Raw genomic sequence first — 27,450 nt, forward strand, 5'->3', positions numbered from 1 at the left:
GAGAGGAGCAGCCGCTGAAAACTGAACTGAAAAACCACAGTGGCAACCGCAGGCACGGGAGGCTAATTCTCCATCTTTTAATCAATTAATCCCCCGAGAGGATACACATCATTATTTATTTATTAACAACTTGGTTTTTATCCTTATTTATTAAATTGTATTATAATTTGTTAGGGGATTTAACCTGGGGACTACACCTAACGGCAACTGCTCTGGAAGGCAATCAAGCAGCGCAATTTAAGCACACAATTAGCGAAGACAAAACCGGGAGGAATGCAATTAACATCAGCAAAGCAAATTCACCTCACACCGAGGTTCACCTTTGAACTAAAGAAGATTTAACTGAAATAGCTGCAGCAGTAAGGATTGCTGGTGAGCAGGGCCACCAGTTTACCTTGATGGAAATGCCCCGAGGAGCGGGATTTGGGAGATTATCTCCGAAGGTGAAGATTAGAGGAAAGAGGAGAGCTCGGATCCTGAAGCCTCTCCCTGCCAGGGCTGCATGCCAGAGCAGAGTTTGCAGAGGTAAGATGTAAGATTAGTGGCTCACGTGGAGCAGGCATGGCTTGGAGTTGTCTTGGAAGACAGCTCCAAACTGGAGCAGAAGGATAAATCAGACAAAAGGAACAGGAACAGTGGAGTGGGACAGGAATAACCCCGGGACATCAGGTGGTGAAGTGCCCTGGTGTCTGCTCAGTCAGGGCACGGAGGTTAGGAGGTGGTCCCGGGGGCACCAGGCCGCGAGCTTCATCTCTTGCTCTGGCAGCTAGCAGGAGTTCAAACAACACCTCCGTCTGATGGAGTCCTGCTGGGATGTGTTGGTAACGTCCTCGTGACGAAGTTACTGGCATGTGCTTGGCAGCAAACACCAGCGGCCACAAGGCCTGGCTCCGTTTCTTTGTCATCCTTCGTACCACACAAAATCCTCTCTTGCCTCTGCACCTCTAAATGATACCTGTCCCCTCCCTTGCGAGCTCAATTCCCACTGTGTGCCTTCTTGCTCTTTTCTCTAAGATAGCTCAGGATGGAAAATTTTACACGTAGTGTCTAGAGGCTCCCTGGGCATCCCCACCTTCCTCAACAAGCGACCAAAGCTGTACCTGGCACTACCCAGGCCCTGCGGCCAGGCAGTCCCCACACGGCAGCATTTGGGGGCAGCTGCCAGCTCTCCATCTAAGGCTATTCCCCACTGAACTATAGCCGAGGCCGAGCACCCTCCGCTTGCCAGAGCTCTCATCCAGCAGTGGGGGTGCAGAAACGGCAGTAAACCTGCCCCAAACCCGAGACGTAGCCTGACAGAGAGCCCAAAGCCGCAGAGCTCAGGCCCGGCTTAAACGCATTCCTCACCTCCCGCTGCCAACTGGCAGCCGCTCCGGTGGCTGGCGCTAAAACGCGGCTCTGGTTCTTGGGATGGAGGCAGGTCGTGACTCCTTCTGCACAATTCACACATCGTGTACCTCGGATGTGTTTTGTAAGCGAATCGCAGCGTCACTGCTCAAACATCTGCGTCAAGGTCCCGATACCATCCCACCACGGCTAAAGGACAGGGCCCTGTGGCTCCAGCAGGAGGTGAGGTAGGCCCGACGCAGCAATTAATGCGTTAAAATTAACAGATGAGCTCAAGTCCTAATGAAATGGGAGTTGGTCCAAGCCTGCAGGCATTGCTGACTGGGATGGACTTCACCACCTGAGCTCGCAGCAGCCACCGCGCTCCTCCCCAGCCAGTCTTTGGGGTCTGGGGGCTGCCCCCACCTCTCCCGCTTCCCGCACCCCCCAAAGCCCTCGCAAAGACACAAAAAAAGGAAAGCGCTGGATTTTAATCCCTGACAGATGATACAGCACTTTCATGTTTTAAGATCATTTCTTTTCAAATTCGGTTTCCACTCGGTTTGCTAGACCAGCCTTGGTGTTTATCTTGGAGCTTGCCCATTGCATCAGATCCCACTGCAGCTCCCCGTGCAACAGTGCCTCTGGCTTGACGCATTACAGCCCCAGGGACTGAAGTTACACCACACTCAGGTGTCTTTAAATGGCTCCAAGTTTACAGAAGGCAGAGCGAGAGCTTTGGCAGGCATTTGCCCACTCAACAACACGACCTGACCTGCAGCAGAACACGAGGCACCGCTTCCTCCTTCCCCCCGAAGTCGAGCTGTGTCCTTCTGCTGGTTACTGAGGGCCCTAGGAAGATGGCAAAGGTGTCACCTGGCAAGGGGCACCTGGACAGCTCCAGCAAGAAAGACCAAGTCAGGGCAGAAAATAAATTTGCAAAAAATGGACTAAACTCACTGTCACCACTTGGGTTCATTTTCCCTTTGTTAGCTCTCCTTTGTTTTGTGCTAGCAATAGTTATATCTGTCTGCTCTGGGTCACCAGCAGCTCGCCACCTCCTGAAATGGTAAGAAAATAAGAAAATAATCCTACACCAAAAAAAGGCTGGTGCAAATTCGTGCTTCTGTTCATCCCCTGCCATGGGCTTTCTCAGCGTGACCCGGCTGCACCGCGAGGTCCTGCTCTGCCGGCAGGATTCCTGGTCACCCACGATCAATCCGCAATAACCACGATCAATCCACAATTTGTTTCTTATCCGCACATGCTACAGCTGGAGGGATGCATGGTCCCCACCTCTGCCAAACGTGTCCCTGCACAGGCTGCTTTGTAAACACAAACCATTTCACCTTCCGTCAAGGCCCACTTCCCAACACGCCGCCTTTTCTTTCCCAGTCTTTTTCTAAATCACCAGAAATTGCTCACATCTAAACAACCTTCCCAGCAAACATCAACAACTGGGCCAGGAACTTGGTTTAGCTTAAGTCTTGTTACCAGACTTCAATATGAGTTCACTTAGAAAGATTTTATAAATTAATAGAAAGGCTGGACCTCGTGAGATCATGTTGTATTTATTTTTACTATATCCAATTTATTAAAAATACATATTCCAAAGATGCTGTAATCATGCAGTCATTTCTACCACACCCCACGGATTTTTTTTCTTTTTTCTTTTTTTTCCTGACTTTTTTTTTTTTTTGAGAAGGATTTGCATGAGTATGTAACGAGAAAGACACACACAAAAAAATTGCCATGGACAAAATTTTGAAAATGGACAGATGAGAGATGTAGGACAAGGCAAGACAAAATCCCAAGTGCTTTGAGTGTCCCCAGACAAGAGGTAAGAGCACCGCTCTCCCTCCTGATGCTTTTCCCAACGCCAGCACACTCCAACATATATTTATACTTAGCTTAGTTAGATGCTTAGATGGGATTGTTGTATTACCATTATTTTGGTAACCAAATCTTTAACTGACAGCAATGTAAATAGGTGAACGTCCAGAGAGGAAGCAAGGATTTTATTATAAAAGCAGCAGGGGAAGCGGCACCGTAATGTTCAGTGACACGGAAGACGGCGATGTAAAGCCAGCACGGGATTAAGGTGTGGGTGCAAAGCCTGGCTGCTGTAGGACCAGTGACTGGTCTGAAGATAGAAGCAAATAAATGCCATATTCTCTCTGAGATCTGCCCAGTGGAGATGGAATAGCTTCGGCTCTGTGTGAAGACTCTCCAGACATTTTTTTCACTTACAAAGTGAAAGGCGTTTTGTCTTAATTTTTTATTTTATTTTTTTTACCGTAGCATGGAATTAGTCAGAGCTGTTTATCTAGATAATTTATATCCAGCAGCGGAGCACTGATGGGAAAAGGCAGCCGACGTTGCCCAGTTCAGACAACCGAGTGCTTTATGCCCTTCTCTTCCAAGCAAAATCTGCTGCTTGCTGCAGCGGACAACACAAGAGGGGGTGGGCGGCTTGGTTTGGCTCCATCAGCCCTGCACCGTGTCCTCAAGAGCAGCCCCACAAGGGTCTCACTTCCCACTTTACACCTACAAACCTGCAACCCAAAGCCAGGGTTACCGTGGGTGCTGCTCTGGAGGAGCTGAGTTCATAATGAATGCCAATGAGTGCCGGCAGGGAGGGAAGAGAGTTGCTCCAGCAATTTTTGCAATTAATTAAAAGGTGTATCGATAATTTTTTATTGCTACATATATCACACACACCCTCCATACATTCGCTAATGCCATATAAATTATTTTTACATTGTTAAATAAATTGTGTTCTGCTCCATTCTCATGTTCCAGCTTCACCCAGAAGAAAAGGTAAAGAGTTTTTACTTGGCAGATAGCCCTTAAAGCAAACAGATGAATAATATTCTGTCATACTTTCCAAAAAGCAAAAACCAGTTGCTTGTGCCTGACTTTGAAAGTGGGAACACGTTGGCTCTGTTTCATAACAATATTTCAGAAATGCGAAGGCTGCATTTTGCTCTGCAAAAAGAAGAGAATTGCCCAGACTTGCACGTCACTGTGTAATTTAAGCAGAAGTCCTGTGTAATATAAGCTATTGGTGTTTTGACACCCCTTTAAAGTCACGGGGCAGCTAGGGCTTAGCTGGATCACTAGAAATGCAGGGGTATAAAATAAAAAAATGAATAATGCTGGGCTTTGTCATCACCAAACTTACAGAGTCCCACAGCACCACTGATTCGCCTCCTTCCCCCAGATAATCAAAAAATAATTCAGTGAGCAAACACGGTCTGACTGAGGAGCTATTTTACTCGGTTAGTTGCTCTTTCCCACTCCACACTGATAGCTGGTTTGATGTGATGCCTCCAGATGGATAAAGCCCCCCAAATTAATGCGCGTTTGGGCTGCTGTTGCGCGTGGTTTAGCACAAGGGATGGCACCAAGCGGCCCAGCTCCGAGGCCACATTAGAGCCATTCCCTGCTAAAAGTGGGACATCCAAAATGCCCTGATTCCCCTCCATCCCCCAGGCTCCCAAACACTGTCCCGAGCACTCCCGGAGCTGCAGAGGAGGCAGCTTTGTGCAGGGAAGGGAACGGCGCGGGGGGGAGCTGATGTGGTTCCCACTATCCAGAGCCGAGCAGCGCTGCACAATACCCAGCTTTGGAAGCTTAATAAAACACATCTCTCAGGCAATTAATCCCTTGGCAAGGATGCACCGATTCATGACTGCTTGTTTTTCTTTGTCATCGTAAGAAAGTTTTACAGCGTCTCTATCGACATCACTCGCTTTTGGAAAGCAAGAGCTGCCTGGAAGGGCTCAGCACCGGTGGCCACGAACTTGATTTAAATATCGAGCAAAAATAAATAAATTAGCTGGGACGTCAGCCTCCCAGATTCACTCCTTTTCTCCTCTTAAACACTTTATAACAATCCCTTCCCTACCAAAACTCCTCCCGTGAAGCCGAGAGGCATTCCTGCGAGCGGGAGAGGCAGCTGCAGCTGGTTAGGGACCGAGCCTGGTGCGAGCGCTCGGATGGCTGCTGGCAGATCCCTGACATCATTAGGCGAGATGAACTGCGAGTCATATGCTCGCAGTTATGGCAGTGGCAGGAAACCTCTCTCCCTCGTGTTTGGTTCGACAAAGCTATTTTAAGGTTACGTTTGGAAGGGCGCTTCGTCGAAGTTTCGAGATGCAGGGGGAGGGATGTAAAATGTTTCTGAAGAGCAGGCAGGCAGGGTAAGATTAGGAGTGCTGAGCACTGCCTCCTCTATCAGGCCTTTGTGCTGCACAGCAAAACACCCCCTCTCCTCCTGGATCCTCTCACGGAGCTGCGATGATCTCACACACACGTCCCTTATCCGCCTCTCATCAGGCATTAGCTCCTGATAAGGAGCTTTTGATGGAGCGACCATCGGCAGCACCCCATAAATCGGCTGCGTGAGCGATACCGGGCTGCCAGGCAGGGCTCATTCCTCCATCTGATGGCCCTGGGGAGCAGCTGGACAGGACCAGACCACGTCACACCCATACTCATCTCCTTGTGGCCAGAAAGTAAACCCCAAACTGTCCGACAGTCCCAAAAAGTAACCACCAAAGAGCTCAGCACCTCCCCAGCAGCCCCCCAGCCCACCACCGTGTCTCAGTGCAGCTTGCTGTGCCAAGGCTCCGGATTCAAGGGAGCTCCTCACAACCACCTCCTCCTTTCACGTGCACCACAGCTACCCCAGTGACCCATCCGGGATGCTGATAACCCCTTGAGACCGTTCTCCATCCTGCCACAGGGGAGAATTACTGCTATGGCACAAAACTGGCACTTTTTTGCACAAAAACAGGAGAACAACACCTCCCTGCCTCGCAGGGCTCTCCCAGAGGGACACATGCAGGAGCACAAAGAGCCAGCCACAAAGTGCACACTTAGACTGTATTCAGTCTCTTGTCAGTTAAAAGTCCCCAGAATCAGGGAATTTATTCATTATTTAGTGATAAAGTTAAGGAGGTTGTTTAGATTTCATTCAGCTATAACAGATTACATTGTGTGCCTCTTCCCCACAAATTGGACTCTTTTCCCCTCAAAATTTACAGAAAAGTGCACCTCTGCAATGTCTTTTGAAAAAAAAAGAAAAAAAAAGAAAAAAAAAAGAAACTTTACATGTAGCAGAAACACAGTCGGGGTTCAGACACCTTCCAAACTGCTTCATCTGGACATTAAGGGCTTTATTCCCAAATATTGAACTGCCCCTTTACAGGCATAACGGGGCCTCCGAGCGAGTGTTCATGCAACTGATACCACATGAGAAGGTCTCTTTACACCAAATGCGTGGCATAACCTGGCTTTACTGCAGAAGGAGCTGGGTCCTCCGAGGAGCACTGGCTCGAGCAAACAGCAGGGAAAAGGGCGCTTTGAACCCCTGTTAATCACAGAAGAGAGTGAGAATAATAACAAGGTTTTAGGTAACACCTTTTTGTTCGCCTTCCATTAAATCTCCTTTGTCAGATGTCCTTTTCATGGGAAAAATTAACATTTAAAATTTTCCATTTGGCCTTGCTAATGATTCCTGTCTGTCTCACAACTGCTTATTCATTGCTGACAGCCGAAACTGCCCAAGTGTTCTGCGAGAGATTTTGCTGCTGCTGTACAGCACACACCAACTTCTGCACCACGACTGTCGAGTCTCCCAGAACACATAGGAAATAACACACATTCATAAATGAGAACATCACAAATGCAAACAGTTAATCCAAAGCAAAAGATTCGTTTTTATGGCATTAGCACACAGAGCACTTCAATAACGTGGGAAAGTCTCTTCATTTCCAAGCAACTTTTCCATCCTATGATTTTTTTTGCTTTTTCTCCCACAAACCGGCACCCAAACACCCTATTCTCTAGCCAAGCATCTAAAAGACGTTGTTCCTTGATAAAACCACTGCAGATTTTTTGTTGCCCATGGGGACAACAGAAGAAGGCAACATCCCACTCCTTCCTCGGCCTCAGGTCACTGCAAGTACAGCTCTGAGTTATTTGTAACTGATACCAAATCTTGCATGGCTCCAAAAGTCAATACTGAGCACGACAAAAGGAGCTGCAGGACTTCTGCAGCCCATTTTATCTCTCACTAACTTTTTCCTGCTCTACCTTTTTTTCTTAAGTCGCAGCTTTTTTTTTTTTTGCTTTTTTTTTTCTTTTTTTTTTTTTTTTCCTACTCCTCCCTCCCTTCTCCTTCCTTCTAACATTTAATTTGTCTTATGTGACTCAAGTAAGCCTTTCTTCTGGTGACCTAATATTTTAACCTTAAGCATGATGAAAAACAGACTTCACAAATCTGACACTTGAATTAAAAGTGAAACACATGCCTCAGCAGAAGTTAATTAAAAATAATACATATAATGTTCGCTTGTTTAAACTATTATTTGACCAAAAATTTGCACCCATCAATAACTACTACAGTCCCCGATCAATGCAAAAAATAAGAGTAACCACTGTAAGCACAAGCTCACTGAAAACATTAGCTATTTTACTTCTCCTTTTATTTAAGAAAAGTTTATAAAGACCCTGTTGAAGCTGCTGAGCTCTGCCCAGGGGGATGTCGGGGCACATGCAGTGTGTGCTGGCCCACGTGGGCCTGGCACGGGCACGTACAGCACACTGGTACCAAATTCATGAGCCCAGTACCTGCTCAGCTCTTTGCACTGTTGGATGCTCCACTCCTAAGTCAGATATGAGTTGTAGATAACCAATTTTACAGGCATGTAGCTTTGTTCCTTTGAAAATGGGAAGTCCAGCCCTGATATGCACAAATGTGATCCCCTTTGGTGGGACGGAGGGCTGGGCACTGCAAAGGAAGGACAGTGGATGGAGAGCAACTACATGGAAAAGGGTGACCTGAAATCCCAGACTCCTTTAAAAAAACGAGTGGAAAACACATTTTTCTGAAGGGCTTTCCTCGGAGTTATGTCGAGGTACAAATGCAGCGTTTTTCTCTGCTGACGAGCAGTCTGGGGGTTGCTGGGTTTATGAGCAAAATGCTCATACTTCGGCTGGGGGTAGCTGGTAAGTCCAAAACCATTTTAAGCAGTTAGTCTTATTGAAATAGTTGGTCAAGTTTAACAACTGTGAAAACATTCAAAGTTCACATAACTTGCAGGTCTATCATAAATTCTGCTACTGACAGACACACATAAATAGAGGCTGCTCAGCTGGGAATAGCCAGTCTGCTTTAAAGGGCACCACGAGTTATATTAAACTGAGAATGTCTTGTGAAAAAGATTGCTTTTGAGATAAGAAGCTCATTCTTAACACAACAAACACGAGTGAAAATATGCTTCGGTGAAAATTAAGATCTGCCCGTCCACTCCCCAACGGTAACAGGATAAGGCAGAGGAAACTTGTTTGTTTTCTTTAAAAGCATTATGCCTCGCTACGTAAGCTGCACAGAGCAGCGTGAAGCAACCACACTTCAGATACTGGGCTCGGGACCAGCAGATTCATATTTCAGCTAGCCTTGAGAAAGGCGCCTAGCCTAAATTATGAAAAGCCTGATTTGAAGGAAGCGCTGCATAAAAATGGCAGCTTTCTACTCAGAAACGGACCAGATCCCTCCTAAAACTTCTGTTTGTAGGACAAGAAGCAGTCACTGTCATTTTCTCCTAATACCCCAAAAGAGAGAACACGTTGCAACCCACCTTCCTTTCTATTTTCTGGCAGCAACACTGAAACAAGCAAATTCTCACCTCCCTTAGTTGTTCTTTTTTTTTTTTTTTTTTTTTGTCTCATCATAGTAAATCAAGAAGGAAACATGGCAGGTTTTGCAAGGCCAAACAGAAACACTACAAGCTTCAAATGTTTATCTGAGCAACCCAAAGAAAAGCCCAGCTTGTTTGCAGTAAGATGTTTGTACAAAACATGTAAGATAACACATTTTGCAGTTCATTTGCAGCCAATGGCTGGTATTCAAGGTGGAAAAAAAATATATACCCTTTCCTGCCCTCCACACCAGCGCCATGTTTCTTCTGATTCACGTGGAGAAAAAGGAAAAGTTACACATTTTTCTGGACTGGTTGTCCAAGTTTTCAAGATATGCAATGAGATGACAGTTACCAGCAAATAAAACTATCCCAAAGGCTTTACTTGGTTTTATTTTATTATCCCAGTGTGTCAGCAACTAAAAATACTAATTTGACTGAGTTCTGCATTAAAAGTAATTAGGTTAACCTGCCAGAGGGAGTGGATCACAAATCTCAAAGACAATTTCCATCAATTATTTGTGTGCTTGGACATGGAGCATGCTCAAGGGCCTTCCAGCATCCACTTTGCAGAGTGGTGCCTGCCAGCTTTCCTACCTGCTTCCAGCCTCAGCATGGCCTGGCTGAACAGCGTGACACAACATTTCAGCTGTAACTCTGAAATTAATTGGTATTGATAAGGTTATATGTATGTTATGAATTATATCAATGCATTCCCTCACTGGAAAAATATTATTTAAGATAAAAGTAGCTCAGAGAATTGTTTCTAGAGCCTTGCTTTAATAAAGTCTGTCCTGGCATACTTTTACAGTTGCACTTTATCAAATCTAAAAGCTGGTTTTTATCTTTGAGTAGGTGAAATGCTGGTTTGTATCAATACTAACTCTTATCATGGTGTGGTAATACAAAACACGCATTTCACAACTGCGTAAAAAATTAAGTGAGGATTAAGCCAAACATCATTTAAAAAGTCATGCACACACACAATCCATGCAGCAAAGTGATTTACGGATAGCACGTGTGAGATGGAAATCTAAGGAAACACCAGTATTTGTACACTCTTGCTCCTCTTATCCAGCCAAGGAGCTTAATTTCACAAAGACCATGACTGTCTATTTTGTCCCATAAAAGCGCCTGACATGCCAAGGATGGTGTAACATTCCTGTGTTACTCACACAGAGGAAAAATATGGAGCAGGTCCACATACATCCATGGGGTTGCTCTGGGCTTATCCCCACAAGCTGAGACCAAAATCCGAAACAGTGGCAGCTCCTGATGCCAGCTACAGCTTCAAACCCAGCTCCCAGTGCAAGCAAACATCCTCCAGATCATTCCTCCACATTTAGCATTGCTAAAATTATATTTTCTCTCATTATCTTTTGCTCATTTCAAATCTGCAAAAGACTACACTCACTAAAGACCAAATCCTCACCTGCTGGTTGTGCCCAGGTTAATTTGTATCCGTTGTGGAGGAAAAAATGACACCACCAAATCTTAAATAAATGCTAAAAATTGCCATGAGAAGCAGAAGTCATCGAGATTTCTACAACTAGCTTAAATGCAGGTAGTAAATAAAAGGGCTTTGCCATGCTTTTAGTGCTTCAAGATTACAGGATTCTTCAATAATTCCTATCTCCCTTTCACACAGTGGAAATGGTGGAATAACAGTGCTGAGAAAATGCAAAAGTGATCTACATACCACAGCCTTATCACGTAAATACAACAAAACAACTCCTATTCCAAAAGTAAGTACAGGAAATGTTAGATAGCAGCTACTAAAATCTGATCTTTTAAACATTCGCAGGTCAAGAGAGATTGAATCTAAGGCAACTTTTCCATGATCTTTTCATGGCTGTTGACTTAACAAACCTCCTGAAAGCTCTGGCACTGCTGATACCCACACACGTCATGGAAAGACCCCAGTGACTCCACGTCTGCTAGCCCTATGCCGTCCAAGACAAAACAGTGCAATGACTGAAACGAAGCCCAAACAAGAGCGGATTTGAGGCGGTAACAGAGCTGGTGGCAGCTCCCAGGGGTTTGTGGAAAGGAGACCTCTCAGACGGGCTTTGGCAAAGTCAAGAGTTGACTTGTAAAGATAACAACGTTTGTATATTTAGAATCTTATAAAGGCATTTGACTTCACACAGCACAAACCTGTGCAGAAGTTAAACACATAAAATCAATGTGATGCTTATTTTTTTGCAGGGATGTGTTCCAGTTAAGTCAAAAGAAAGATCTGAAACATAAGTGAGGAGTGGGGGGAAAACAAACTACAGCTGCCATCGCCCAGGCTGGGTAGGTGGAGGGCTGCACCAGTCTCTTCTCACCTCTAAAACCCCCGAATCTCTAAACTAGCTGTGAACCCGGGAAGGGGATCGCCTTGCTAAGCGCTCTTGGTGCTAACTGCCGGGCAGCACTGTGGCAAAAGAATGTCTCCATTCATCTCAAGCAAAATCATGACTGAGAGAAAATGTATTTATTTTAAGTGCGTTTACTGACATAAGACATTTGCCTGGAAAGCCACAGCAGGATAACGTTTGCCATTAATTTTTGCTTAACATGGATCGTTGTGGGCTCAAGCATCAATAACAGCATCCAATTAAGAACAGGTCAGATAGCTGCTTTCCTTCCCCACGGAGGTAGCCACACACATATTTTCCTGTTAACAAGATCAATAAACTTGACACTTTCTGAAATCGATGATTAACTCCTTTTACAGTATTTGAACTTGCCCAGGGTTACTGCTTTGAACAGCCAAGGCTCAAGTGTCGTGCGTGTTTTTAATTATCAGGATAAATAATGTAACACCTTATAATCTTCTTCCTTGCACTTAATGATTTTGTGATGAAGGAACACAAATTGCGACCAGGTAGGTAACTACATGCAAGCGGGTTGTGCAGCGACGTTATCTTTATAGGAAAACTTCTGAAGGTTTTATACCGCGTGGCAGTAGTGAGAGCAGCTTGGGTCAATACAGATTTATTCCCATTTTTAATGTTTTTACTAGACTGAATAAACACATGCCCTAAGACTGAAACCACTGGTTCTCCTGAAGGCTGTGGAAGCCCTGGGTGAATTCTTAGGCTGACTGCAGGAGATCAACAGGTCCCTGAAGCGATGCACGGCACTGCGAGCTAAGGGTGGGCATGGCTCCCTCAGGCCTCATGCGAGGCTTCACCACCCCTTCGTCATGGGGCTCATGGTCACAGTTCTCATGACACTGACTGATTACAGCATGCCAGCTGATGGCACCTTCTAAACCACTCATCCATCCTGATTTTCATGTGGCCTTCACCAGAGAAGCCTGTTTTAGCATGGCTGCTCCTGACGCTCACTCCCAGGAGCAGGCCCGCTGGGCCAGCCCCAGGGAGGCAGGACACCATTCCCAGTGGAAGGAGCAGCACTCCATAATCACTGAGAGATTTGTGAAATTAGAAGATTTAGACACACTGGGGAAGAGAATTTTGCAGCTGGCCCACTCACAGCTGGGGCAGTGACATGGAGGGGTGGGCAGTGAGTGTGCCACCGTGAAGCCCCAGGGCCCAGTCCTGGGTTTTTGTGGCTCCCATCGAACCCCTGCAAAAGGCACAGCCCTAGTCTCAGTTCGTCATGTCACGGAGGGCTCAGGGAAAATGTCCACTTTGTTAAGTGAAAAGGCAAAGGTGCTGAGTCCTTCTGAAGGGGGAGCCGACATGAAAGGCGCAGGAAGACCGGGTCACATATGGAGATGACTTGTCATGTGGATGAAAGAGAGCCTGGGACAGGAGACAAATCCATCAGGCAGAGGCCACAAATGGTTTTTATGCTGCTCCTTTCCCTTCCAGTACCCAAGTTTTGTCTGTAATACTCTAAGTTATTAATATCATTATTTGTTCTCTTGAATAATTGCTACCACAAGCAACTGGAGCTTTCATCACCCTAATGGTTTCAATGCTTCACCTGAATTCAGTTTTCAGCCTGCTGGTACTGAGGTTGGCAGCCTGCAGATAAAACAAAAAGCTGCACAAAGGTTTGCCCAGCGTTGAGCCGCTGCATGCCAGCAAGATCTGATGAACCTCCAGCAGATCTCTCATTGCTCCACATCAGTGCTGACTGAAAATGGCAGAAGAGGATTTGTTTAAGGAATATCAATGACAGCTGGGCACTAAAGGAAAAGAAGAATGAAACGAGAAAGAGATTGAGATTTGCCCACTGAGATTTCACTACCTGTTTTTTGCAGGATATTTTATTACAACCACAGAAGTATTATAAGCCTTTAAACAGGATTTCCCTTATAATTAAAGGCCTTACAGCATAGGAGAATCTCACCGTACCTTGGGGACAACCCCTGACATTAACTGGTTTCTGAGAAGTCTGACTACTTCTTTATTTTACCCCTTACACCTGACCAAATCCCACAGCCACACAAATGGCCAGATGCCCAGGGAAGTGCCCTAAGAACATTTAGCCACCAGAAAGAGTTCCATCTTAACATACGACCCTCTCTCCCCAAAACAGCAGTACCCAGCTCTATTTTAGCAGCTCTTAGATGAAAAGCCATTGGAGACCAGACTGGGCTGTACATATACACAAAGAAAACAACAGAAAAATAATCTCTGCCAGAAACTTGTGGGTATCACATTGTCTGAATACAACACAAATCTGGTCTACTCACATGCCAATCACAGAGACCCTCCAAGACATCAAAATAAAATTTTATTTGCTCTTTTTGAGGTCAAGACATGCACTCAGGACAAGGCCTTCCCAAAAAATAACAAAATTTAAAAAGCAGCACAAAGATAGGCTCTGTTCAGCTAGTACTGTAACCTGACACAGATCAGGAGGGTGAAATGCATTGTTACTGTACTACGGTCAGATCTTACCTCCCAGCCTTTAGGCTCAAAGAAATCTTTATAAGGCATTTAAATCACCCCTATAATTATAGCTAAGAGATACTTTTTTTGGAGGAGGAGAATTGTCTTAGATAGAAAAAAACATCATGTTCTGAAAACTGGAATGTTTCATAAAACACAGTGGTTTGGATGCCATTGCTGCTGCAATCCTTTAGCAGCTCCAGAAGGGTTTCTGGGCTAGAGGAAACTTGGCCTCAAAATCGCTGTTATTGGGGAAGACCACAAGGGAGACGGGGAAACCAGGTTATGTCTGTGCTGTAAGGCACAGCCCGGGCCTTCCTCCTCTCCAGCGAGCACGTGCTGGGCTGGGGGCTGTGCACTGCTCATTCCCTGAGAAAAATGCCTAATGGTCTCCGCTTCATTTCGACACGGAATGAAAACAGATACTGAAAACTCAAGGTTTTTAATCAAATGCAATTCCTTTTTACCAGCCAGCCTTGGCTGCAGCCCTAACACGGAGCTCAGCAGCATGGGTCACCCGTCCTGGGGTGCATTGAACCAGGCATGTTCTGGCAGGGAGCACGGTGGGAAAAAGGCCCCCGTGGGACATTAAGGATCTATAGCATAAACAGGAACAATACTTGGCCGCTCTGACTGTGTGGTTTAACTCACAAGACTCGGTTTATTAGCAGACTTAGTCCAACACCGATTGCTAACTGCATAATGATCGCATTTTTTTGCAACAATTAAAGACTATCTCCACAAATATGGTATCCCGAAGGCTGCAGGAGATAATCAGGGTGAGGAATGCAACTTCTCAGCTTTTCCTGATTTTTTTTTCCATTCTGTTGCCATATAGAAGAAAAAACCTTCAATATGATGCTCACTTTGCTTTCTTTAAAGCAAATCAGGAAAATAAGCTGTGCTATACTGTAACTCCGGGTCAAATTATATAATTACAGGATTTCCTTAAGTGTTTGTCTAAGCCAATTTTTCTAATGATTCACTGAAACGCCTTAAAGAGAGGAGAATCTGTCCTCTCCTGCTCTTCACGTATCAGCCCTTTAAGGTTTCTGCATGGGATTTGAAATGTTCCTAAATCCAGTGTTAAAAGACCAGAAGGTATCTGAGCCTAGTTCAGAATGACAGGCTAAATTCCCCTTTTGGTGCTACCTTCAGCACTTATTGAACACAGTCAAACAAACTCAGTGCAACAGGACTAACGCAGCATGGCTAATTGAACACGCTAAATATAAAAGGCACAAGACTGAGCCAGTATTTCCAAAATGCTGGAAGCCAAGCATTTCCAAGACAAGATGCTGGGCTCAGCATTTCAGCTCCCCAGGTCTGCTGGGCTCCTGCTACAAACCCTGTGTGCAACACCCGGGGTTATCGGTTGTGGGCAACCAGGTCGTATTAAAGCTTTGTAGAAATAAAAGTACAAGCACTCTTCAAATATTACCTGCAGCATTCCACAAAGGCCATTTCTGTATCAAACATTTATTTGCATATGTAGTTGCTACGGGTGATAATGTGCAGAAAGAAAACAAATACATTTCTTAACAGCACATTGTCTTTTCCTACGTATTATAAAAATGGATTAGGCAACTCTGGCTCCTGATGTCCAAGTCATAATGTGTTTTACTCCCTTCTCTCTGCCTACCTAAAAAAATATTGACATTAATTTGTTTTCAGATAATACAACTATGTCTCCGTATTGTGTCATACCTTTCCTTCAGACCACATGAAGACAGGAGGGCTTTCTGTTTGCACTACAGGACAGATAACAGTGGAACACTTTAGTTAAAATATGTAAAAATATTTATCAGGTACCCTTTCAAAATGAAAAGCACTTTCTAAGGTAAATCTCATGCCAAACTCCAGGCCGGTTTCTTTTCTGCAGATTTACCGTAGCATAACAAAACACAATTTCACCCACTTCATTGCTAAGAGCTGGGGTAAGAGCTCTGCAGCAGAGACCTCAAATTTTTGCAGCATTGCTCGCATGAAAGCCCATGAATGATGCACAGGCACAGCAGACAACAATAATCCATTAGCATGGGTATCAGTCTGGGCCTCCAGAGACAGAGCTGAATTCTCTGTTTCGTTACAGGTTGTATGTGCAATGTCTTGAGCAAAAACCCAAGGGTGCCAGAGCCAGACAAGGTGACCAGCATGACTTCAGCTGCATCTGAGCTAGCATAAAACAGCTGCAGCGAAGGCGACTGAAGCACACCTTTAATCTCACTCTGGCTCAGTTTCCCATATGTGGTCTGGGAGATAAGAGAAGGTAAAGAGGCAAAGGAGCCTGGGATTCTCAGATAACGTGTATATTTAGCTGTGTAAGTACCTTGAAGTAGATAAAATGCACTAGAACACTGGCTATGACCAATTCATTTAATACCAGACATAAATATGGCATCCTAAATCCAGTGCTACATTTACCCAGAGGCTTCCATGGACACGTGCTTGCTCAGGGAAGCACAAGAGTGTGCTCCCTCCTGAACCACACACCTGGAGGCATCAGCTTTCACCTGATGCCACAGAAATATTGCCAAAAAAATCACAGAGGAATAGCCAGGACAAGGGGGAAGGTGAGACGGTGGCAGAACAGATAAGCGTGCACCAGATCAAAGACACAGTGAAGAGCACAAGTCCAGCTCTCCCTGGAAACGTTTCATTTCCGCGACTGGCACGCTCGCAGCAGCTAATCTGACTCTCAGACCCTGGCAAGACCATGAGAGTATTATTTTCACTCGAATGAAGTAATGCAACGGAACATAACGTGGTTTCTGTCAGCGTCAGCCACTCCGACTTCATCTTCATGCTGCATGACTTTCTTGCACAAATATATTTACGTTGGCCTCCCCGTACAATATCCCACCTGAGTTAGCATCTCAGATGCCCCGTGGTGAAGGAAATGCATGCAGCTCCTCCACCTGCAGCCTGTGGCAAGCCTGGGTGCCCAGCCTGCAGAGCCCAGGGGTGCTGGATGCTGCGGGCAGCAGCAGGGGGTCAGTAGCAGCTCCTGGTGAATCCACTCTTGCCTCTGTATAGGTATTTTTTCTTTCTATAAAACTTAGCTTCTCTGGTCCAAGGGGAGAAGTCCCTCTGAAATCCTCAATCACGCAGTTGGCCAAGCCTCCCCTGGATGCCGGCCAGTGGTTATGCGTTTTCTCGTAGCAAAGAACCATGCTGACATCCAGGCACACGGAGCCACTGTATAAAAGATCTGTTTTACTAAAAAACCCAGATGTGTTTCACTTAAAGAAAAAAAAAAATCTTAATCATCGAAAAAGAGGATGGGAGAATCCTGCGGGGTTTGTGGTTTCACAAGCCTCGCAAGCAATTTCTGGGAATCACAAACCCCATTTGATTTTATGAATCAAATGCCCCTTAAAATTACAGCCCTCTCCTCTCCTCTTTTCCTCCTTTCCTCATTCCCGGTGGTTAAATAAAGAGCAAAACAATACCATATATTTAATTTATATAGAGAGAAGGCTCGGTTGGGAATCAGAGGGCTGTTCAAGAGCATTACTGACACCAGGACCGTGTGTGCTCCCCACGGGAGGTGCCAGCCCATGGCACACACGTCCACACCGATTTACATTCGTGCTATTCTCTCTCTGCCATGCAAGAGGATCAACAAGAGTCTCTCTGCCACAAACAGAGGAGTAATATTGATGAACTAGACTTTTTTTTTTTCCTTTAACTTCTATGTTTCCTTTAATATCATCGTGTTTAACATCTACCACCACGTCTTGTGAACTCACAGAAGGCTTCTCAGAGGTGCCTTGCCATTCTTCTGAGGTTTCCACTGTAAAAAAGCCAGAAGTCTGCCTTGCCGAGTGACACATTTCTCCTGCAGGTTAAGCCTTTTCAAAACGTGTTCACAAAGCAATAGATTCTGTGTGGGTTTGGTACGCCTTCAACAGGGAATTGACTTTTTCCTGACCTCTTCCCACCGGACTACACTCCAGCAGGGTTTGTCTAGCTCATTTTTAGATTGGACCATGTAAAAAGGCAATTTGTTTTCTCTCCCACTATGGCAGTTCTTGAACAGAGTGCAGGTGAGCTGCCTCTCCTCCAATTCAGTGACTTGCACCCTGGGTTTTTCCTGGAGTGAGTGAGTGAAGTTCTGGGCAGGCACAGAGCATCTCTCCAGGCAGTGGAAACCATACAGATGGAGGAAAAAAGGATGATATTAATCATGGAAAAGACTGAGCACACAACCACTTTCCAGGCTGAGGTACCTCTATTATTACAGTAAATTATCTTGTCTCCTGGAACATGCTGTGCTCTCACCTCAGCCCTTGCTGTCCCCTATCTCTGTAGCCAGAGAGACCTGAGATTGATGTGCAGACTTCTGTGTCCTTAAAGGACCAAACCTTGCTGTGGACACTGAATAAAAAGTGAGTTTCGAAGTGCTGTGAAGCATCAGAACTTCAAAAATAAAGGAAAAATAAAGGGCTAAATTGGTTGCTGGTGGCCTTTTGCACCAAAAGCCTGCAGGACCTGCCTTATCTGCCCGATGAGACGCCCCTGACTCCTGCCTGCTGCGGAGGTGCCCTTGACACCATCCACTTCATGGAAACTATTTCAGCAGCCCAAGAGCTGGAGCCGGCGCAGCCGCCCAGCTCCCGGGCACGCATCCGGACTGCGGACAGCGGCGTTCGCACTCTCCCCACAGCTCCCCGGGCTGCTTGTAGCTGGTCCTGTATCTGTAGCACCTTCCGGCAAAACAAAGATAAATAATGATGTATTTATAAAGCAGGAGTGAGGGGTTTGGGGGGGGAAAAAAAAGCATCATCATCTTTAAACTGTGCTCCACACGTTGAGCAGCAGAGCCTGCCGATGGAATGCAGCTCCCGGCCTTGCAGATAAGGGCTTTAAAGCTGACCTTTGCCAAACACGGGAGAGTTAAAGGAAGGACGTTCAGGTCAGCCAGTGCTTTGCACCAGGGCAGTGCCTCGCTTTAGTCATTCCCTTATACTGCTGCTGGAGTTTCCTCCGTTCGCTTCAGACTGATTTGCAAATCAGACATTTGGCTGTAGCTAACCATAACAGTGCTAAAGGAAAGCAGAAAGAAGAAGGATGTAACGCATGCATGAATTATGATGTTATCTAGCATTGCCTGTCTTCTTTTACAGAAGTTATCCATTTAACCTTTTTATTTTTAAGCTACGGTTGGACCATCTATTTTTCTGCCATCACATCAGCGCAGAACTCGGCACCTATAAATTATATGAAGAAAAGTGCTGAGCATATGGATTTTTTTAAAAACATGATCCTCAAATTAAATCCTTAAATGAACAGAACCTTCCACTTATGGTAGATTAATAAAGACAGCATGGGAAAAGCACGCCCACTGAGAAAGGCAGCTACTTGCCATCGATTCGGTTGATTGTGTTATTTATCACAGGAGAAGAAACTCATGCTGATAAGGCACAAATATCACCAAAGTATGAGTTTTCATTTACACAACACGTTTTAAAGAGCTTTTCCTATTTAACCACTGTAAAATAAAATGATATGGCCCTAGGATGACATAGAGTAAGTGCCATTGGTTCAGCCAACACCAGTGGTCAGCCTTCAAAGGAGGGGGAGAGAGGTCTAAGCTCCCCTCAACACATTCTGGGGTCTGAAATCAACTGAACCCATGCACCCCCAGTCAGTTTATCCAAAGCACCAGAGTTAGTGCTGTAACTCTTGAAAAAAGAGGGCAGGAAGATATTTTATGACCCAGCTTCCAGGACTATTCCCTCTGGTGTTTTCCCTTTGGTCTCCCGTGAGTCTAACACGAAGGGAAGGGAGGACAGCCATGTACGTGCATCTACCACTCTGGAACTTGAACGCTGAGGTTGGCATGGATGGGGGCAGTTTTCACAGGTAAACGTAGATGTTTCTCATGACTGTATCAATTGTTCATCTATGAGCAATGAGGAGTCCTAAAATAGCATCAAGACTATGAAAGAACATCACAGTCCAAGGGCTGATGCCTTCAAAGGATCGATCGTACACAGATCAGGCTCCAAGTTCGCTTCATATCTGAAGAAATTCACAATCAAAATGCCAAAAGTATTAACCTCTAGGACAAGAAAATTTACCAAAGCTGTAGTAAATGCTCTGCTCCCCTACAATGAAGAGTACTGCTGCCTTTAAACAGTTCTTCAAACACTTGTGACATTTACCTGTGTAATATGGAATAACTGTAGGCACTTCCACCAAATTTTCATTAATTTCATAGCTAATAATTTGTTTGCTAGTTGCATGAGGAGAAGACTATGCGTGAAGAGCCATACAATTCTCAAGATTTTAGCCCTGAAAGATGAGCAAACAGCGAGGCACAGAGTCTGAGGCAGTTCTCCCCTGCACTCCCCGACACGTCATTTCTCTCGGCAATTCAGCCCAGTGCAGCTGGAGCTCGCCAGCCGCTGCAATCCATAAGGCTGCTGCACTCATGCCACTGGCAGCAGATATGAACCAGGTTCAAGACAACGCACACTGACGTTTTTTTACTCTAATTTAGCACGACTTCCAAGTTTATCATTTCTCTCTCGTAAGATTCTTCCTGATTCTCTTATTTCACAGATTAAATCTGGTTAGCTTCTCCAGGAATGTAAATGTTCCCCATTCAGTAAAACAGAGATGCCTGTGCACATTTCTTTGCATACGTTACCTTCCAATGTTTAATACAATGCAGCCTCTCATTAGACAGACCCACAGCCTCCCAGGGTAATGAAGTGCGATTAAATATCTTTCTTGGCTACAAATTTAAAAGGCACAATTTTGAAGTCAACTACTGCAGAGGAAGTCTCACTTTATTTTCACCTTTTCACATCTTTGTTTGTACGCATGTATAACAATGGGCAGGGCATGCTGAAAGCAAAATGAAGATCTTGCATTAAATCACTTTAGAGCCAATTTCATCTTTGATATGGAGCATATGGAAAAAAAAAAACAGTTTGTTTTTTTCCTTGTGGTCTGGATGATGTTGTGCAGACATTGCCCCAGAGCTCGGTCTGACTCTCACTGAATTAGTGGGACCATTTGCTGTCACTTCTCCATAACTGGGTGAAGCTGTTAGCTAGTTAAGATGTAGTCATTTGGGAGGGGGCAGGGGGGAGAAGGGATAAATTGCCAGAAAGAGAAATGGGAAAAAGGTTCCCAAATCAATTTTGTTTCAAAAAAAAGCAAGGCAATCCTCAGTGGGCCAGACAGGGAAATTCCAGCACAGCTCCCTGCTTTCTCAGCTCACACTGCTCTCCTGTGAGCTTCTGACAGCTTGGGACATATTGCCTAATGGTGCAAATTTTAGAAACCCCAAACTAGGCAGAAGTAGACCCAAAATGCACACTTTCTTAGACTATTAGAAAAAGTCTCCAAACCAGAGCACAGCAGCCTCCACTTTTTGCCTCACCGTGAAGCTTTTCTCCCCAGAACACTGAAGTCGCAAAAAGGAGTCTGAGACCAAGCAAAGAGCTTCCCTTCCTAAACCAAGTCAGTAACTTTGTTTCAGGTACCTTCAAAAGGAAAGACAAAAGCACGTTTTATGATGTTCCATTAGAGGGCATCCTAGCATGTCCTTTTGTGGTCAGATGCTTTCGCTAATTCATTTCCTCTGCAATACTTTGCGAACAATCTTCTGTAAAGACAGTCAGGAACATTCACGTCCCCAAACTTTCGCATCCCTTGTAATTGCAATTATAATTTCATTTCATTTTTCTGTTGCTACTGTATTTTTCTTTTAACAGAGCAGCTTCCTCACTAGGACAGGTGGGTTTCTGTGTTGTTCCACATGTGTAAGGCATGACTGAGCAGGACACAATCACAAAATTAATTTCAAACTTCAGAACAGCTGAAGATCAGACTCAAAAACAATGGGGGACTATAAAAGGTGACTTGGTTCATCTGTATTGAAACTAGAGACTGATATGTTCTCATAGCCTACCACAGACAGAAGCCCAACTGCCAAATAACGAGGTGGCAACTGCTCAGCAGCATGGACCCTGCAGAAGGAGCAGATCCTGAGCTCCAGGTCAGGGGGAAGCTGCTGTAAAAACAACCACTACTCAAACCCAGGTACCTGATCTTTAAAATCTCAGTTTTATGACTGTTTACTACCACGGATACAGAGAGGCACAAATCCAGTTTATGACCACTAGTTCCATTAAATTAGTAAGAATCCCGTAGGTACTGAAATTTACTTATAGCGACAAAGATTTTTTGGACTGGGCCATGACAAGCATGAAGATCAGTTTTTACTTATGTGGTATACTCTGTACACTGAGATCAGTTCAAAGGCTGAAGGCATCAGGGGATCTAAAGGAAATAATATTGGAAATTAAGAAGTCTAGCTTAAGAAATAGGAGTTGACATGATAACATGAAAATTTATCTATGAGACAGATAATTCAGTTACAATAAATTACTATCCTATCTGACTTAAAGTGGAATGTAAAAGTGCTTCTGTCACACAAAATGAAAAATGAACTTCTGACTGATGAAACACAAGATTAATGAATCAATATAAGAGACATGAAACAACTTACGATGATCCTGGACTTGCTGTTGGTGGGGGACCTGGAAAAGTGACAGAAGAAAAACGGTGTGATGAGTTATGGCGAGGTAACAAGCAGTAAGCTTTTGTAAACCTTTAAAAGATAAAAGTAACAGTCTGTCATGTTGGATGTGGTTTATGTAGTTTAAGAGGCAAGTCTCAGTTTCTCGGTACCAAAGACAAGACTGTATCCTGTAGCAGTGATTGTCTGCAAAATGCCATAGATAAGGGCAATAAACAGGTGAAGGACAGATCCTGAAATTCAGCTCAGTTTGGGGCCATAACAGAAAAGGTTATAGCAAACCACAGGAGGCTTATACAAAAGCATGTTGTGACTATAGCTGGGAGAAAACAGCGTCATTTCTCCCTATCAATCTTCATTATTTTTCAGGGTATTCATCCTTGGCCTGATTCAGATGCATTGATCAAATTTCCTCTGACCTCTGCGGGCTTTGGCTGACAGCATTTCACTGTTGCTGCCCTCGGCGTTTATATTTTGGCAAATACTCGACAGGCTGAGCTCGTGTTCACCAGCACAGAGCAAACTGAAGAGTCAGCTGCAGCAGTTCATACTAACAAGCCTTTGCTCTAGAAACTGAATTGTACGATTAAATTTTGCTCCAGTCAGTAAAATATGAAAAATACCCAGTGTTTTCTAGAGGAATGTCTATAAAAGCATCATTATTCAGATAAAAATCTCCTAAATTTCAGATACAAGCTAAAGGACATCTGCCTTACGAGAACATCTAATGATTAATTTCTTACGACAATTTAGAAAATCTGGGACATTAACGACAAAAAACTCTGAAATGTGCTGAATAAATCATTCATTTTGTGTTGCTGTGAGGACTGACCAGGACTCCATGCAAACACCCTCATCTGAGTCAAGTATTTCATCCAGAATGTGGAGGTGGAAGAGAAGATGCAGAAAACCCGTTTCTGGTTTGGAAACTTCATGGTTTTAGGATCATCCATGAAGGCAATCATCTCATTATAAACTTTGACTTTGAAGAAAAAGTGCTTATTTTATCTGAAAGGTATATGTATCATTAACGTGCCTCTGACCTATGCTGCATTTAACGTTTCCATTTCAACTCCATCTTTTGCAAGCTGAAATTTCTCACTTACTAGAGAAAAAGGAGGTCACTCAGGCACTTGAGAATAGAAGTTTTTCTTGTCTGTTCTGAATCCACCCAGGTAGCATATTAATGAACAGCGCTCTTTAGTGGTCCCTGTGTTTCAGTCCTGCTTCCATCAGGCTTTTATGTATTAAAAGCCACCATTTCAGCTGGCAACACGGGCATCTCAGCTGAGCACAGAGCAAACAGGCAGAAGGGATAAACTGCCAGAAATAGGCTGAAACAGGCTGATACCACTACATCAGCGCACTCGTTTTCAGTGGGTAAACACACTTTTCTTAAGAGTTTCCTGCACTGTTTTTCTAAACAACAGTTTGAACAGCTTAATAGGAGAAAACCTACCAAATTTGACAAAGAGCACGCCAGTGGTAGAAACAGTCTTTCTGCCATTAGTTGCGACGCATTGGAAGTAGCCGGTGTCTGTAGTGTCAAGGTTCCTTATTCGCAGGCGAGACCCATAGCTGGTGGCACGGAAGGAGATCCTGCGGGGCTCCTGGACAACCGGCGCGTCGTTCTTCAGCCAGCGAACCGTGGGAGGAGGATTGCCGGAGACTTTACAGTGCAGCTCTGCCGTCTGGCCAAGGGTGGTAGTTATGTTGTTCATAGGCTCATCCAGCGTCAAGAAGTAATCTATTATGGGAAAAGAAAAAAGGGTGAATAAGGAATTCCTACTCAGAAAATGTCATGTCAAGTCATCTCATTCCTGTCTTTGAAAAGGAAACAAAAGAAGTGGCTATCATGTTTAGTAAAAAGCTCAAATACTTATTAATTGATGTCTCAGGGACAGTGACAGGTTCAACATAGTTCTGCATGCTAATAAAAGGAACAAATTTTGCAATTTCCATTGCACTAGAGTAATACTGTTTCTCTTCAAAGTTTCTTTTCCATCTTATGCCCACGGATTTTCTCTACTTTCTCAACATCATCCTATTTCACTGCATTCAGCGCAGAAAAAGGAGATAATGCTGCTTCTCTATCTTGTTTTTCCTTTTTGCTAACCAGTAAATGTGAAAAACATCCTTTGTAAATTCAGCTGCTCATTTTTATTGTCTCTGCCTTGGAGATTTGCCCCACTCGTGTTAGGATCCACAGAGTGTACCGATATATGGAATGAATCTCTCCAAAACGAAGGTCTCAGAGCCATTTTTAATTGACTTGCAGAGCAGTGTAGGCAGTATGTTGTGAATGATTTTGTAAGCACCAACTGCACAGATGAAGGAATCAGGATCATATCTAGGAGATGAAGGCTTTCTTTCTTACTCAGTCTTTTCCCTGCTAAGAGAACTAAAGTTTATCTTTAATCTGAAATAGGTCTCATGATAGGTGCAAGCAGAAGATCAAGAATTCTTTCATTTTGTTACGATGGGGAATGTTAAATGAAACTTTCACAAAATTAATCTCTTCTAATCCATTCGTGAACATTGCCTTCTCCTGTCAAGTGCTATTTCATTCTGCACCGGTCAGGAAGAAGGCTATTTCTAGTTAACTGTATTCAGCATTTAATTAAATCCTTTAAAGGCAGAGAGCAAGATGGATTGGGTACGAGGAATGGAATACGCGGGCTTTCATCTCAGTGTCACAGGTTCAAATCTAACGGTGGTCATTAGTGGCCAAAAACCATTATCATCTGGTGGCTGTCTCAGCAGGGCAGCCGAGCAATGAGAAACCCAGAGACTGTACCCTGCTCCCGTGCTCTCTGAGCGAGCCTGGGAGGTCAAGAAAAGCCCATCAGTAAGGAAATCTGTGCTGCGCCGCTTACGCTGCACCATGTTAAGGTACATCTACTGCAAGCTCCAGCAATAAGCCTGCCTGAAATTATGAAAAAGACCTCCAGCATGTAATAAAAACAGCTCAGCTAACTAACTTGCCTAACTAATCCACTTCCCTAATTAGTTATTTTAATCATGTCTTCGCCGGCTACTCCCTTCATTATGCTCTGCGAGTATCAGTATCTCTTCCCTTTGTGTTTAATCTACTCAGCATGTAAGTTCCTACCCTGTATTTACATAGCACTTTATACAACGCGTCCCTGATCTCATTTGGTCCCGAGGAGCTATTAGGATAAACATTAAGCACAAAGAAACTGCCCACACATTTTTCTTTCACTGATCAAGTAGTCTTTTAATGTGCAGGTATGAAACTGTGCAAAGTACTACTGTTACCTCTGCTCCTGTGGATTTGGTAGTTCAAACTGTGCATGGTGCAAAAAGAGCCAAGATCCAGCTGTCCGGTGAAGACAACTGGGTTCCACGTCTTTCACCTGGGCGTCAGGTTGGCTTTTTATTTCCCCACGATGATTTCTGCATGCCTCACTGCAGGACTAGAAACGCTTGAGACTTGCATCTTAACAACCTCACTGGGAAGCATAATCTAAATCAGCACACGTATTTTTGGGTTCCCTCCACAATCTGTGTTTAATAAAATCACACTAATAGCACGGAGCTGGAGAACCACACTTAATTATCCAATGTAACATTTCTATACCACAGTCATTTATATAATTCCTGATAACATTTCAAAGAGAGTGGCTCAGACATCTACAATCTAATACAGACAGAAAACAGAATGGCCTCAGTCCTGTGATGGTCTTGCTGACAACCCACACGGTAAATATAGTATTTTAAAGGTCCTGTGGTATGCAGAGGAGGCAAATAAAGGAGTAAAGATGTAATGTAGGTTACCAAATGCAGGAGAAGGAATCTAAAGTACCAGTACTGACAGTGAGACCGTGAAAAATGGCTATTACAGCCCGAGTCATGGTGAAACTTCTCTGTAGGTACAAACAGAAACAACTTCTCAGGGTCTGGAGCTTCTGACTCTTCTTCAAGCGCTCTCCTCTTTACAAACTACCACAGAAACACTAAAGTGAAAGGCATCTGCTAAATTCAGCCTAGCTTGGTTCTTAAATACCTACACTTTGCATCCAAATCTTAAATCTGATCACGCAGCAGACTGTAAGGCACCTGAGATGAGATTTAAACAGGGCAAGTCCCAAGCGGCTGGAATCATCATGAGAAGATTCTCACGGATAAAACATTTCTGTAATTGAAAATAAGCTGAAGGTCTAACGGTGCTTCCAAAAAATCCTGGAGTGTTACTGAGGCGTACCAGATTAGGAGCATTCCTCCCCTGGCACGCAGGAAAGCCATCCATGGCTGCCCTTGCCTTGCACGGAGGAGTCAAAGAGAAGCCCAATTTTATTTTTAACACTTTTGTCTAACTCTCACCTACCAAAGCCCATCAAATCTCCAAAGCTACTGCTACCATCCTCTCCTTTTAGTAACACCCATGCAAAGAACATTGGAAATAATTCCTGCCTGCGTCCAGGTTTCTGTCCAGGCCGCTCCCCACCAGCCGCTCACTGGTGCCGTCAGCATTAACAACACCTCCTTCTGGGACAGAAGAGGCCAAGAAAAACAGGGCTAAATCCACCTTTTGTGCTCTCAGCAGGAGGTGAGCACTGATGAAATGGGAAGAAGTTGCTGCTTGCACACGTGATGACGACACCGTGTCGCATGGCCGGGGCCTTACCTCGCGGCACGTTTTTTACCGTGCTTCACTCGACAGCCTCCCTGTCATCGAGGAGCTCCCCAGTTGCCTCTCTCTGCCCAAAAGAATAATTTCTTAGAAACAGGATGGTTCTTACCTAGAAAATAATGACTGTGCTTCTGCGAACTAAATAGTCTAGTGGCAAGGGCCGTTGGAAAGTCTGAGTTTTAACGCTGGCTCTGAGCAGTCTTGGGTGAATCACTTCAGCTGTGATTTTTAGAAGAGCCGAAGGGAAGTAGACACCCAAAGCCAATCAAAGCTCACTTGGGATTTGTGCAACTAAGTCCTTTTAAAAACAGCCTTAAACCTTTTGGCTCAATTTCTCCAGCTATA

General features: G+C 44.5%; 1 protein-coding gene across 11 annotated transcripts in view; it reads right to left on the reverse strand.

Moving 5' to 3' along the window:
* The window catches only part of ROR1 (receptor tyrosine kinase like orphan receptor 1), a 149,554-nt gene that overhangs the window by 14,868 nt on the left and 107,236 nt on the right, over positions 1 to 27,450 (reverse strand). For all 11 annotated transcript variants that reach the window (XM_068690221.1, XM_068690211.1, XM_068690222.1 and 8 more), the window contains 2 exons: positions 23,911 to 24,198; positions 22,422 to 22,452 (listed from right to left, as the gene is read on the reverse strand). In XM_068690221.1, coding sequence (XP_068546322.1) covers positions 22,422 to 22,452; positions 23,911 to 24,198 — 319 coding nt within the window. The remainder of the gene's footprint in view (positions 1 to 22,421; positions 22,453 to 23,910; positions 24,199 to 27,450) is intronic.

This window comes from Anas acuta, chromosome 8 (genome assembly GCF_963932015.1).
Source record: "Anas acuta chromosome 8, bAnaAcu1.1, whole genome shotgun sequence".
NCBI lineage: Eukaryota > Metazoa > Chordata > Aves > Anseriformes > Anatidae > Anas > Anas acuta.